Consider the following 15,565-nt stretch of genomic DNA (forward strand, 5'->3'; position numbering starts at 1 on the left):
GGCTCCCTCTGCTACTTCCTTGCTGGAGGAGGAAAAAATACCCACAACTTGCGGGTGTTTTTTTATAACAGAAAAGGGAGATTTATTTATTAATAATTCATGAGTTCTCATCGAACATGCACGAAGCAACGGTGCTATTCAATAGAGAATACTGTCATCTGTCACTGTTTTATTTGACATTTACACTTCTTTTTTTTCTTCTTCTTCTTTTTTCCCCCCCTTGGTACTGCAAAACTTTCTTGGATGGCACACTAAGATTATTTAAATGGGAAGAAACATCTCACAGAATGCACACGCTTCATCCTTTACCTGGCTGGAAGGGACTGGTTCGGGTACGTGTGCTGGTGCAGAGTCATCCTCCGTACGGCACCCGGTGACCCACTTTGAAGATGGCCAGATAATTCTAAGTGGGTTAGGAGAAGGGCTGCTTAAATAAGTGGAAGGGGAACCAGAGAAACGGTGAACGAAAGCACAATCTGTTGTAGATCGGCGTACAGATAGACTGTGGAACGAGGAGAAAACAAATAACCGTGGTTAGGAAGGAAGCAGACACAAATGAATTGCCATTGCTGGTGCCGAATAAATATTTATAGATGGGTATCAGAGGGAGGCCCGGTGGTTATAAAATTGCAAGCATGAAGAGGGCATTTAGCACAATGACATTAGAGCGAGGAGGGCCGAGCAATTTCTTGCTAATATTAGGCCCATGGAAATCTTTCTGCTCTGTAGGTTAGTTATTATTTATAAAAATTGCAGAACCAGCTGATACATTCATAAGCTAATTATTGTGGCAGCTGGGCATGCCTGGTGCAATATGTCTGAGGCTGTGAAGTATCACAGATTTCTTGGGCCCCGCTGCGGTCTGTGTGCGCGGGCGCGCTCGACGGCTAGATCCCTTAATCTGACCAGCCGAGCAAATAGTTTTCCGAGGAAAACCGGATTAATATTTCCCTAAACAACACGAATGCGATTCACTTTCCAAACCGGGCTGCCCTAAACATGCCGTTAGCTTCTGTCCGCAGGGAGCTGCAGTGTTCTCAGGTGTCCTTGAGATGGGATGTGTGCCCGGTGACTCCCCGTGCCAGAAATTAATTTGGTTTGTTCCCGCCTGCACACATGGTCACGCCGCCGCGTCGTTCCCTCCCGAGCGTCCTGGTCAAGACCTTGCAAGTTGCCTGGCAAATTGAGCACCATCCTTGCTAAAGACAAATGGCAGGGAGAGCCCGGTCCATAATGAGGCCTGTAGTGTCAGGCTAAGTGGCTGTAATGAGTGCAGATTATAGGTACGCTTATCAATCAAAGGCAGCCAAGCCAATCCCAGTTTATAAAGAGAGACCGTAAGAGCCCTTTCTTTCTTTTTGGACTGAGCCCTCCCACCGGGCAAGCGAATTCTCAGGCAGACCGCCAGGTTGTTGCCTCTAGATCAGGGGTAGTTAGCCTGTGGTCCTCCAGATGTCCATGGACTACAATTCCCATGAGCCCCTGCCAGTAAACGCTGGCAAGGGCTCATGGGAATTGTAGTCCATGGACATCTGGAGGACCACAGGTTGACTACCCCTGCTCTAGATCATTCAGATGTTGACTTTGAGCAGCCATAGGATTTTTATTTTCCTTAAAAAAGAAAAAAAGCCCCAAACCCTGCAAAATAACTGGTCTTCATGCTCTTGTTTCCCTTGGGAGGCTTCTCAGCCATACCTGCTTGAAACATTTGAACATGTTTAGCTGGATGGAGAAATAGGAGCTTATTTTTTTTTCCCCCACAGATGGTTTATTTTACATTTCAAAAATTATTTCCTTTTGTACAAAGGAAACCCCTGAGAACACACTTTGGAGCCAAGAGGGGAGATTCTTCTCTCTCTCTCTCTCTCTCCCTATCATTATTAAAGAGATATGGAGGTGGGGGGGGGGCTTAAGAGACGTCTGTAGAAGTCAACCATCACCCGATTCTGTGGCTAGCCACATACCAACTAAAACACTCAATACAGATATTTATTCCAAGCAAATAATTAGATATCTTCTTTTCACCCCCCCCCCCACCCCTTCCTCCTTTCTCCCCACTCCCAGCTTATATTGCAAGAAAAGATCAGGTCTGCACAAATGTGGCCTCTCACTTGTAAAAACAAGGCAGTGTTGTGTTACAGATTAGTTTATAAATCCCCGGTGGCTTCACAGTTCAGTGCCTACAGCTGCTGCAGATGGGCCTAGGTTTTTGTCTCTTCGCTGTGCTGCAGCCGGCAGTTGAAGGAGAAAATGGAATGATCAGGTTATTAACATGTAGGCCGTGAGGAAGAGGCTGCACAATGAGAACAGCTGGTGTGCTGTCTTGGCTGATGCAGCGGAGATAATCAAATCTTGCCTTTTTTTGAGGGGAGCAAAGGCAGAAGACATAGCGGAGAGTTAGACAAACAGCGCCATAATATTATCGGAGGCTTTTGGAGCCCTTTCCAAGAGGAGCTATTCTCGGCTCATCAGTTGGTCCGTCAAAAGCTTTTGACTGCTCTTGGGACTAGTGATGAATCTGTTGAGGTGGCTTCATATGTAGGGTTTTTTGTTTTTTCCCCCCCAGGGGAGGGGACTTTAAACCTCTGGAAAAAATGAGAACACCTTCAAGGGGTCGAGGTGCTCCTTTAACGAAAGCAGAGTCCAGTAGCAACTTGAAGACCAACGAAGATTTATTCAAGGCGTGAGCTTTCGAGTGCAAGCACTCTTCGTCAGGCTAAGAACTGACCATCATGACAGTAGGAATATATAAGCAATAGTTCCTACTGTTGTTACGATGGTCAGTTCTTAGCCTGACATAGAGTGCTTGCACTCGAAAGCTCACGCCTTGAATAAATCTTTGTTGGTCTTAAAGGTGCTACTGGACTCTGGTTTTATTGTGCTGCTTCAGACCAACACGGCTACCCATTTGAATCTGTCTTTAACGAAAAGTCACTGACCTTGCTTTGTGTTGTATCTGTGGGTTCACGGAAGAGCATCAGGACTACTGGGTGTACGAACAGCTCTTCTATCGGGATCTCAGCACGAGTGCAAGTTGTAGTGAGCGACAACAAGGCCGAAGAACCCCCCAGATAACCCCAGCATATATACAGAAAGCAAACAATAGATCTTCTTGCAAGCGCTCGCAGTTGGTTCGATTGGATGAGGTTGATTTAAACCGATTGGATCCGGCAGACGGGATCCTCGCTGCGCATTGGTCAACCGCGCCTCTGCTTGGATCCTGCCTCGGACCTCAAGCCTCAGTCCTTGGCGGCTCCACATACGCAGCGCACTGGTCCCACTAGGACAAAAGCACTCTAATAGCTTATGAGTTGTTGCACATCCTGGTTAAACACTGAGCTGTGGCTTGAAGAGGATGGGCTATAAAACTGTCACGATAATTTACGTAACAAGAGTTGGAAATGCATGTTTTTACATTACATCATGATTGCTTTGAGTTTCCCCTTGTTAAAAAAAAAAAAAAAAACCCAACCACCACAAAGGGATGATCCAGGCACAGCTGTAGAGGAGACAGATGTTTGCAGGTGCAAGAAAAGTCTCCACTTGCCAGATGTACAAGGTAAAGAAACCATTAGTGATTAGATCCAGCTGATGAGAACACGCACCTTTCGTGTACAGGCAAGGTGCTGAGGCTAAGAGAGTTTCCTGTCCATTAGCAAGTATTTTTCTCCTGCCCTCTAGCCTGCACCAGTCTGTTCTCTTAAGAGGATAGGCAATATTGATAGTTAGAAGGAAACACTGTAAAATTTACTACATGGTAATATGCCACGGAACAAATTGAAAGCCATCACGTGTTTTAGGTGGCTGGGTAGGTATGCGTTGTTTTAATCTATTGCTGACCTACCAGGCCCACGTAGCCTTTTTGCATTCCTTCTTTGTGCTTTTTAAAAAAATTGTAGTGCCGAATTGTTTAGAGCAGGGGTAGTCAACCTGTGGTCCTCCAGATGGTCATGGACTACAATTCCCATGAGCCCCTGCAATGACTACCCCTGGTTTAGAGGGCTGCTCCTAAGGATTCTCTCCAGAATTTTTTTTTCTGACTTGCATTCTTTCTGGGTGCCAGCTTAATTTATTTATTGGCTTACAAAATTTGTATCCTGCCTTTCTGGACCTCATAAGGGCTAACAGATTAAAAATGAAACGAATCGCATCTTTAATAAATTAAATAATAAAACCACATCTTAAAAACCGTTTAGCCATCCAGAAAACACACATCATTAAAGCAGTTAAAAGCAGAGCTAAAAGACACATTGAGAAACACGATGACAGTGAAAAAAAAAACATTGGGCAGGAAGGGTGGGGAGTCTGAAGAGCACCACAAGCTGTTGTAATACCCAGCAGTGCGAGGAAAGGGGTGTGTGCGTGTGTGTCATTTGGGGGGAAATGAAAGTGCTGCTTTCTCTAGCTGCATTCCTCAATTTGAGATGCTGTGCCTGGGGAAACTTGGAAGATGGTGTCTGGGCTTTAGTAGAATTGGCTTTCCCCAATTCTCAATTCTGTAATAGAAGCCACCCCAGGTATGTAATTGGAATTCAAAGAACCACCCGTAAGAAGCCCTGTTAGAACAATAGGAGCAAGAGATCACGTAGCAGTAAGCAAGTTTGCTCCAGCTCAGCACTTGTGATGTCCTGATTTCCTTCTGCAGGGCTGGCTCTGCGAGCTGCTCCGCTGGAAAGAAAACCCGAGTCCCGAAAACCGCACCCTTTGGGAAAATCTCTGCACCATTCGGCGCTTCCTGAACCTCCCCCAGCACGAGCGGGATGTGATCTACGAAGAGGAGTCCAGGCACCACCACAACGAGCGCATGCAGCACGTTGTCCAGCTCACCCCAGAGCCTGTGCAGGTTTGTCTGTTTTCAAGGGATCGTTTTGTCCGGAATGGGTTATTAAGGGGAGGAAACTTGCCCACGTCAGATATCAGCCTGACTTAGACACATGGGCTTTACAGGCCATCACTGTACGGAGGATGCTATGTCCCTCCAAGTCCAAATTTAAGTACCAGGATTGCATTGTAACACAAAACTTACAACACACACAAGGGGATTAACAAAATGGGCTGTTTTATTGTGCCATTCTCTACACACACATGCGCACACATATACACAGACTGACCCAGATCTCACGAAAACCAAGAAAACCACACTGGCGGGTGGGCGGTGGGGTTTGCTTTGGATGCATTGTAACAAGATAAAACAATTTTTTTAATGTTGCAAGGGTAGATGACAGGAATGATGTTTGGTGGGGAGGGTAGCAGCAATGCCCTGACTGGGGATGGCCTGGATTCTTCACAGGCCCACGGTCCAGGCCAGACATTTGCCCTGTTGAAACCCGGGACAAAAAAAGGGAATGCGGATTTACCTGCATTCCCTTGCCACAGGCCAACTGTGGGCCTGAGTCACGCCAGGCCTGGGACTGCCTTGGGCCAGACCTGCTTCCATCTGGAAGCGGGAATTAGCCCCAATCCTCAACAGGCGGTGAGGCCAACCCAATCCCTCATGCAGAAACTGTCTCAGTGTCTTCTCTAGGATTCCTGGCTTCCCTTGGGAGTCAAGAATATGTTGCATAATTGTATATTCAGATGAGTCTGTATTTTTTTTTCCCTTCAAGGAGAGCTAGGTAGCAAGATCTGAGTCCATTAAAGCCTTAGAAACCAACAAGATTTTTTTGATGTAAGCTTTCGAGGGTCAGAACTCCCTTCATACTCCTGAAAGCTTTTACCCCGAAAATCCTGTTGCACTCCAAGGCACTACTGGACTTGAAATGAATAGTTCTCATGCAGATCAAAATGGCTACACTCTGAAAGTACCTTAATGTAAGGTAGGACGGCATTGCTGTCCAGCGCCTCTTTTTATCCACACTTCAAGAATTGGTCAATGAATAATGTTTATAATAGTTTTCCATTTTTACAATTTAAAAATACAATTTCCAAGGTTTGTAATCATCCATGATATCAGAACAGGAATGGTGCTGGAAGCAAAACCATCCCTAAGGAGGCGCTTCTTTATGAAAATATCTGGGGGGAGAAATTGAAAAATATAGTGCTTAATAAAACAAGATATTTCGAAAAGTCAGTAGGGTGACCGTTTAATTAGTCTGTGTTTAATCTTTGATTTTCTTGCATGTCACGCTGTCATATTTGTTAAACTTTTTGTAAGTGAGAGTTGAACGTGAACGTCTGCCATGAGATGGCTGGGGGGAAAAGGAACTTTAATGGAATATATAGCTGAGCAAATGTATTTCCTCTCCTCTACTTACCTTCAAAGCGCTCATCATCAGCTGCCATTGTTATGCTCAAAAGTCTTGAAGGTGCCACTGGACTCCTGTTTAATTTTGCTGCACCAGGATTTTCTTTCCTAACCTTGGGATTTGCTCATTTCCAAAAATAAAATAAAAATTAAGTTTAAGTTGAACCTGCCAAAGAAAGCCCTGTGCAGCGGAATGTTTGGGATCTTTAAATTTGTTGCTAACAGAACAAAATTTCAGTCAAGAATTTCCAGTCCTGACAGTAGAGGCAAGTCATTCTTTCCAGAGTTGAAGTACTTTTTTTTAATGGTTGACCTTGATAATGTAGCCTACTTTGGGAATGCATTGTTGTTGTTTTTTTGCCTAGCCTGTGTAGTTTTTTTTAGTGACACATTGCCCAGCATTGCAATGTGGTGCGTTTGTATCTTGTCAGCAAGTTACAAAGCCTTGGATTAATTATTGATTACAATCAAAATATGAAAAATGAAGAAAAATAAATGGAACCAGCTGGCAGCTACATATAGCAAAACTCTGGAGACTTTCCAACATAGCTGATACATTAGAACTGTGTGCTTGGGGGCATTACATTTAAGTTATTATCGTGCCTGTCCAGTATGTGCCCTGTTAACCTGATGGTAAATCCAGTGGCAGTCTATTCAACCAGAAAGTGATCACTGGACAGCTAGGTTCTGCTGCATAAGACTTCAGCCTTCTATTACACTGTTCTGTTACAGAAGGGCCATCCCTGGGGTCTTTGGCCCATCACCAGTTTTAAGAAATATATTTTACTCATTTATTATTATTATTATTTTATTATATTTATTATATTTATATTATTTCCTCTGCAAGTGCTCGTTCCTAATTCTGTTTTCCATGCTTCCATTTCTTCTTCCCCGAGCTTGCCAATTCACATGTTATGTAGCACACTGTCCCTGTGACAATGTAACGTAGCTGCTCATGAGTTGCTGGTTCTCCACAGTTCCTTTGCTTGCGGTGCTTGAACCAAATCGAGGTCATGAGACGTGATCTCTTTCCTCACCCCATGCCATTCTCCTAAAAGGCTGAATTGTGGTTTAAATGTTTTTAATAAATGTTTTTTTAATGTTTCAAAATCTATTAATTGATTTAAATTCCTAATTTATTTTCTATGTAATTTATATTGGGAGCTGCCCTGAGTCTCCAAAGAGAGGAGGCCAAAAATGTAAAAAATAAATAAATAGTGACGTCTGGGATTGGGAGAAGTCCTTTCTCCACATATCCTATGATACTTATCCATAGACGGCATGGGTATGGTTGCTGGGCTGTGTCGTCTGGCCACCAGTGGGGGGGGGTTGGGGGGGGCAGCAGCCCAGACGAGACAAGGGTAACTCTACTAAACAAAATCAGAGTCCAGGGGCACCTTTAAGACCAACAAAGATTGATTCAAGGCGTGAGCTTTCGAGTGCAAGCACTCTTCGTCAGCTTGCACTCGAAAGCTCACGCCTTGAATCAATCTTTGTTGGTCTTAAAGGTGCCCCTGGACTCTGAATTTTGTTTTCTTGTGCTGCTTCAGACCAACACGGCTACCCACTTGAATCTAGGAATTGCCAGAAACTCTATGGTCAGAACTCCTTGTAAGAAGGTGAAGCCTTATTATTCTTTTAAATTTTTCTCCTGAGAATGATCGTGCCCCTACCTTTGGCCACAGTTTCTGCCTGCTGATTGGACGAGTATCTGCAGGCAAGGGCCTCAGTTACCTGGAAGTCTCCCATAATAAGCAAGCATGGGAACTGAGGAGAACCCACAACTCACATGTGACTTTGTGGACACAGGGCAGGCACACCAGCTTGGTGTAACTTGTGGAACGGCCCTCCTAAATCCACTCAAAGTGCTGAGTCCCTGCAGCCCTGTCCTTTGCTTTAACAGCGCCAGCATCGAGCACGGTAAAGCTGTCAGATTCGGTTGTGGGTTTTCCCAGCCTTAATACGAAGGCCTAGCCAAGTAGTAGTTTACCATTAAATGTTGTTACTGTACACCTAGTATATAGGGTAAAATAATCTTCAAAAGTTATTCAGGCGAATAAGCCTCAATCCGTAGTCGCCAAATGTAGCTTTTACAGTTTGCGCATCCTCTATCAGGAGTCCTTAGCAGCATTTTGAAGCTGCTTCTGGGTCCCGAGACAAATGCATTTATTTTCAACAGTCTTGGAAGGTGCGTTGGCCACAAAAAGAGGTCGATGACGCCACAGTTTGCCAAGAGCTGTTGACACTGTGAATGGAGCATCTGGTGCATCCTTGTACTCCCATCCATCCCCTCCTCCATACAGGTCATAAAAACATAAAGCATAAAATAATGGTCAAAAACAGGATTAACAAACGTATTTCATAAACAGCACACGTTAATAAATAAAGCAACACAGCTGAAGTGCTGTTACGCAGAATTGTCTGTGCAGTGGCCTGCATCTGAAAATTCTTGTGTATCTTCTTTTTAAAACAGCATTTTAGGATTTACACTCTTGAAATTACTAGGGAGGCTTTGGCTGGTATATGTTTTTGAAAAGAAAGAAAGAAGGAAAGAGGAGGGATAAATGCTTTAGATCTAGTGAACACAAGATACCATTGAACCTGGGTCATGGCCACCTCTCCTTGGGGAATGGCATTGCTACAAAATCATCCTCAGAAGAGGCAGAGCCACGTGCATACATGCAATTAAAGAACTAAATTCATCTGGAGATGGACTAAATTAGTGAAGTGGCATATGGATCTGAAGCAGTAAGATGAGAATAACTAACGAATGGTCTTCTAGGTTCTTTTAAATAGCAAGCAAATGGCTTAAATATGTTTGTGTATGTGCGTGTGCGTGTGTATATAGCACAACTCTGCGGCATTGTTAGATCCAAGGTTAGTATTGACAATTCAGAGCAATCATAGCTTATACTTGTCTTCCTTTATTTAGCTTTGTAGGAATCTTGTATAGTATGAACCAGAGAAAGGTTGCTTGGGAAGATCATATAAGTCTAATTGGTTATATTTTTCCTCATTCACTTCGCAAATACTTTTGTTCCACCTTGCTTCTCGCTGCGCCTTGTTCTCACTACAGCACCATAGGAGTAATAAGCTCTTCATCTCAAGTCCTCCTTCAGAAAACCAATAACATTTATTGCCCGTTGTAGCGATGGCCATTTTCAGGAGGTTTGGTTATATTTGGATTCTTCCTGTTGAAATTCAATGACAAATTCACCCGTTCCACTACCAGAAAATATTCCAAATACATCTGTTCTTCGTGGGAGACCCATCAACCTTATGGTGGCAGACTTTCTGTTGACAACCTGTGCCTTCCTGCGACCACTCTATAGTGGGAGACTTCTAGGTGTTGTCGCGCTGTTCTAGAAATCAATGGAAACACTTTTACTTTACCATAGATCTTCCTGCATTTCCTAGAGCAGCACAGTATCCTTGTCAGTTTTCCCCATTGCATGTCACACTCAATAATGGGAACTTCTACGTCCCATGCTCCCATTTTCCTTGAGCCCTGAAAATGTGTAGCTTGTTGAATTGGTTAAGAGTGGAAGCTTCTAATCTGGAGAGCCAGGTTCAATTCCCCACTCTTCCGCATGCAGCCAACTGGGAAACCTTGGGCTAGTCACAGTCCTATTAGAACTGTTCTCACAGAGCTCTCAGCCTCACTTTCCTCGCAGGGTTTTACGGGGGGAGGAAAGGAAAGGTGGTTGTAGCCAGTTTGGTGTAGTGGTTAGGAGTGCGGACTTCTAATCTGGCATGCCGGGTTCGATTCTGCACTCCCCCACATGCAACCAGCTAGGTGACCTTGGGCTCGCCACGGCACTGATAAAACTCTTCTGACCGAGCAGGAATATCAGGGCTCTCTCAGCCTCACCTACCCCACAGGGTGTCTGTTGTGGGGAGAGGAAAGGGAAGGCGACTGTAAGCTGCTTTGAGCCTCCTTTGGGTAGGGAAAAGCGGCATATAAGAACCAACTCTTCTTCTTCTAAGCTGCTTTGAGGCTCGTTTGGGTAATGAAAAGTGGGGTATAAAAACCCAACTGTTCTTCCTCCAGGTGCCAACCATTGCCTGCAAAAGGTAGGGATGCTATTGGCATCAGGACAGGACAAAATGTTTTGAACCTGGCTTGTGTCTGACATTCTTTTCATGCGATAAGAAAGTTTCCACCCGGATGTATAAATGCTTGTGCAAATTAGGGAGATTGGGGGGCGGGGGGTCTGGTAGAAGAGATGCCTGTTTCAAGCTCTATAGACCTGCTGTTAGAAGCCTGGTTACCTAAAGGAATGTCTGCAAGTCCTCATTTGTGCTACAGTTTATAAGTCTTCCAGATGCACAATGCAGGCAGCCACTATATAGTTAAAAGTTAAGGGGAAAACTTAGGCAATAGATTAAGTTGCTAATTAAAGGCAGAACTGACAGTTATACATTTAGTTTAATGTCATCTAATATTTTCCAGTGCGTGTGACTCACTCCTGAGGGTTATGGAGATATAAATATCCTTCTTCGCCAAAAGGTTGTCCTGCTGGAAGTTCCAGCACGCTCCCCCCTTTTCCAAAATTGATTTGTTTGCCTTCCCAAACCATTGTTCAATTACTAATATGCTCCCAGAATGCACTATAAAACTTCTCTTGGTATCGTATTCATGCCACTGAAGTCAGCAGCTCAACCGAATTCTTTGGGGAGAGAGGGCATTTGAGGCCTCCACGAAGGACAGCCTTTTAAACTGAAGAGCGCCAGTCCAAGCTAAATTGTCTTTCGTTGCAGCTGAGTTGCCATCTTTTTGTAAACTGGTACCTTGCCGTTTGGACCCCTCCCCCCCCAAAATGTGGCATTGTGGTTTTCTGTTTTAATGAATGTTGGACCATCTTTTAATAAGCACTCTTTGGGCACTTTAAGGTCAGTTTATGGTGGTTCATGCTTTTCACACATTTTGACGAAACCAATAAAAACCACACAGCAGTCAATATGGCCCATTATGTTTGTCACTGCAATAGCCAGTTGAGTTTCTTATGATGCAGATTTTACGATTTCAATGAAAAGCCAGTAAGATCTCTCTGTGGAAGCCAAGCCTGTGTCTCATGTCAGTTCATCGATTTCTCTTTCATTCAGATGCCCGAGACAGCTGGGCTGATTCTGCACTGAGTTGTTTTTTCCGTTGTGCATCCTGCTGAATTCAGGTCGATTTGAACTCGAGTCTTCCTCTATCTCCCCCCCCCCCCATTGAAACAGGAAAGTGTTGGGGAAGCTCAGTGGGGTGGGGAGCCAAGCACACCAGGAGTATCTTTATTTTCTTGACCGGGGAGGGTAGGGAGAGGATTGGAGACAGCAGAGGAGGGGGAAATAAATCCCAAGAGGCAAATCTTTGTTGAGAGAAGTTAGGGCTTCTGGAGCACAGTCACTTTAAGACAAGCCTTGCAACCAGGAACCAGGAAGCCTTTGAACTGATGTCCTGGCCAGTCAGGGAAGACTGCTTTGCTACGAGGCTCAGAGAAAGGAGTTAATTCACAAAGAGCAGGAATCTGCACAATTCCTGATGCCGATTTTTCAAAAAGCGAGGGTCATATCCACTTCTGGATATCGCAGGGGAAAGGTAGGGTCACTCTGAATCAATCATGCATGTTGCAGTTTTTCTGGAAAAATAAAAATCATGCATGTTGCAGAGGAAAAATATAAAGCGCCCAAAATCAAAATGGAAATCAAATTCAGTGTGGACGGCAGGGATATTTTCGGACTGGGAGTGGGTAAAAAGCCTTGTGCAGACTACACCCTGGAAAACGTTGCAGATTGGTCTTCGCATGCCAACATGATGTAGGAGGCCAGTGAATGAGGAGGCTCCCGCTAAATTAGGAACCCCATATGATTATCTGGAGAAGCATTGGGCAGGTAGATCTGTTTTTAAACCTTTCATCTCTGCTGTCTCTGGGCAGATATGTACTGAGGGTTTTGAGCATCATCTTAAAATTACCACCAAAGTCCCTTCCCAGAAGAGTGGGAGTACAGAGTGTGACAGAAAGGATGGGATCAGTGCTGTCTGGCTTCATTCTCTTTCCAGCACCGTAGCCACAACAGTTCTTGTTGGCTTTACTCTGTCAACTCTCTTCTCTGGCTTTATTCTGGTGCTGATAGTCTTCCAGCGTGGCGTTTCCTTTTTTTATCCAGGGCTGGAATGCTTCTCATTGGTCCCTAGTACCAGGCTAGGTACCTATGTCTTGGTAGGAGATACAGGCATCAGAAACTACAGTGCTAAATTGCTGGTCTTGGAAGGGGGGGGGGGGCTGAGAGAGTACCACGAGAAATGTGACTGGCCCATGGGCACCCAAGAGGCCTCATGTGGAGGAGTGGAGAATCAAACCTGGTTCTTTAGATCGGAATCTGCCTCTCTTGATCTCTGCACCATACTGGCTAATTAACATGCCAAAGTTGCTTACCTGACACACGTCCCAGCCTATTAGCATATAGCAGTGCCTTTTCTGCTTTGGCTTCCGCAGCTCAAACCTCATCGGATGACTTTCGAGGGGTAGCGGTTAGAGTACCGGACTAGAATCTGGTTGATCAAAGTTTGAATTACTATCGTCCCAAGAAGCCCCAAATCTTACCCTGATTCTGGGGGATATATAGACAACACCTAAATGGGTTGTATTCGCTACGGCGCTGTCGTCCTTTAATATTTTTAACTAATTTTAATCGGTGTCATTCAGTTTTATTCATTGTATTGTTATACTTGTTTGTAAGCTGCCCTGAGCTGGCCCAGCTGGAAGAGCGGCATAAAAATCAAATAAATAAATCTCTACTCTGCAGTGAAAGGTCACTGGGTAATCTTGAGCCAGTCACTCTGTCAGCCCTAGCCTACCTCACAGGATTGTTGTGAGAATAATATGCAGAAAAGGAGAATGATGTAAGATGTTTTGGGTATAAAGGACATAAATAAAGTAAATAAGCCCCTCTGAGTGCCAGTGTAGAGCAGCAGACTCTAATCTGGAGAACCGGGTTTGATTCCCCACTCCTCCTCCACATGAAGCCTGCTGGGTGACCTTGGGCCAGGCATAGTATTCTCAGAGCTCTCTCAGCCTCCCCTACCTCACAGGGTCCCTGTTATGAGGAGGGGAAGGGAAGGCAATTGTTTTGAGACTCCTTCAGGCAGCGAAAAGCAGGGTATAAAAAAACAACTCTTTTTCTTCATTGCTGTGACTGTTCCCTGATCTTCCTAGTAGACATGTGGTGCTGGTAATCAGTTTTTAAGAAGCTGCAGGAGAGATTTCACGGGCAAATTTTCTGTGTCGTGTCATGATAATTTGACCTTAAAGGTAGCTTGTATAGCCTTTCCAGTACGGTCATAATATGTCCTCTACAGTTTCCCATGGGCGGAAGAAAGGGAGCTACATTTTGCACCATTTCCAGTGCCTGAACACTCATCGGCATCCATTTCTGGAAGGATGCCCCAGCCCAAGCTGCCCCGTTCCAAACCTCTAGCAACCGAGCGTATAAACTAAGTAGAGTCCTGAAAGAAGATGTGACTGTTAGAGGACTAGTGCCAGTTGGTTGAACCCCACATGTAAAAATTCAGATTTTGAAAAATACTGTGATTAAACCAGTTGAGACTTAAAAGGGGTGCAGAAATAAATATTAGTCAGACTTAGGTGCTATTTTGACGGGGCATGTTGTACTGTGAGGGCAGAAAGCCTGGATATAAATTTGACAAAATAAAAATAATATTTGTAGTATGACTGCCTTTTCATACTCTCATTGGTTTTGGACCTCCCAGGAGAAAGAACTAAATTTCTTCAGCCCAATGAGTATTTACACTGATCTCTTACGTTGAAGAATTATCATCGTTGTTTGCGCTGCTCTGCTCCTCCTTCCCTCCAACTCCAGTGCTATAGGCAGCTGGCAGAGTCCTCCTCACAGGACTGGTTCCTTTTCAGGCTCTGTCAGGCAGTACAGTTTAAACTGGGCTGCGCAGCAGAGCCCATGGGGAGACAGTGATTCTGGGGCCCCATCTTGAACTGTTGGACCAAGCAGTAATACCAGAGCTCTTCTTCTTCTTCTTCTTCCTTCTTCCTTCTTCTTCTTCTTCTTCTTCTTCATCTTCTTTCTTCTTCTTTCTTTTTCTTGTTCTTCTTCTTCTTGTTCTTCTTCTTCTTCCCCAAGACCTGCTCTGGCATCTCTAATTTAAAAAGTTTGGGGCTAACTTGTGTTGGAAGACTCTTGTGTTCCTCAGGAGAGCAGTTTCCACTTAGAGAAGCTAGTTTTGAGTTAACTCAGGGGTAGTCAAACTGCAGCCCTCCAGATGTCTATGCACTATAATTCCCATGTGCTCATGGGAATTGCAGTCCATGGACATCTGGAGGGCCACAGTTTGACTACCCCTGACACTGTTAAATAGTCAAATGGTACAAGTGCAGAACTGAGTCAAGTTCAGCTTTTCCAGTGCTATGGTCCCTCCATTTACCCTCCCTCAGTCGGACTCACTGGTTAGCTAGTATCTGTTGTAGATTCTGAGTATGACAGGAGGTAATGAAACTAGAAACTGGCTGGTCCATTGGCAGGTTTTGGTTATGTGCCCCCTTTTTACACATTAGAACAGTGCTGTAGGCTGGGAATGCTTTTGCAAGGAGTGATCTGTTGGTTCTGCTATAACTTTTAGAGGTCCAAGTCAGGTGGGTGTGCAGGCCTCTCTCACAGAATCAGCATTCTCAGTATGATACCAATTCTGTAAGAGAACCATGTGATCATGGTTTTTCCAGGATCCTGGAATTATTTGGATTTAGTGTGGCTTTTTTTTTCAGCCAAATAATGCCAGAATTGCAGTAAAGTTCAAGCTGCCTGTCCACTAAAGTCACCCTCCCCCAGTTTCAAGTGAATTTGATCAAGAGGTCCAATAATATGGGACCTTGAACAAGGTGCCCCCAGCCACCCTGCTTGCTGGGTGGAGACTGGGAGGTAAAAACATCCCTGGACAAGGGTCCCGCTGTCACAAAGGAGGGAGGAAGGAGGAGCCAGCCATACCCCCAGATCCCTTGCCTGGCTTGTACCAGTGGTGAGCCACCTTCCCCAGGGCAGGGGAGAGTTGTATGGACCAGAAGTTGTCTTCTCCAGGCCAGGAGAGATGCCTTCATCCCCACTCCCATTGTCCAGGAAAACCTTCTCCTTGGTAACATATGTGCCATGGAGTAGTAAGCTTCTAATGAAGGCTGCTTTGGAGGCTGCTAGCGACAATACTGTGTTTTTTCCCCCTGAAAATTCCCTAGTCAGTTTAATTGAAATGTGGTCAGGTAGTGTTGACGTGCTTGCAGATTGCAAGCTCCTTTGAATGCCACGTGAAAG

General features: G+C 44.7%; 1 protein-coding gene across 3 annotated transcripts in view; it reads left to right on the forward strand.

The window, feature by feature from the left end:
• Window positions 1–15,565, forward strand: part of LOC143829087 (DNA-binding protein SATB2-like) — a 190,061-nt gene that overhangs the window by 143,510 nt on the left and 30,986 nt on the right. For all 3 annotated transcript variants that reach the window (XM_077319393.1, XM_077319394.1, XM_077319392.1), the window contains one exon: window positions 4,646–4,843. In XM_077319393.1, the coding sequence (XP_077175508.1) occupies window positions 4,646–4,843 (198 nt within the window). The remainder of the gene's footprint in view (window positions 1–4,645; window positions 4,844–15,565) is intronic.

This window comes from Paroedura picta, chromosome 2 (assembly GCF_049243985.1).
Source record: "Paroedura picta isolate Pp20150507F chromosome 2, Ppicta_v3.0, whole genome shotgun sequence".
Classification (NCBI taxonomy): Eukaryota; Metazoa; Chordata; class Lepidosauria; order Squamata; family Gekkonidae; genus Paroedura; species Paroedura picta.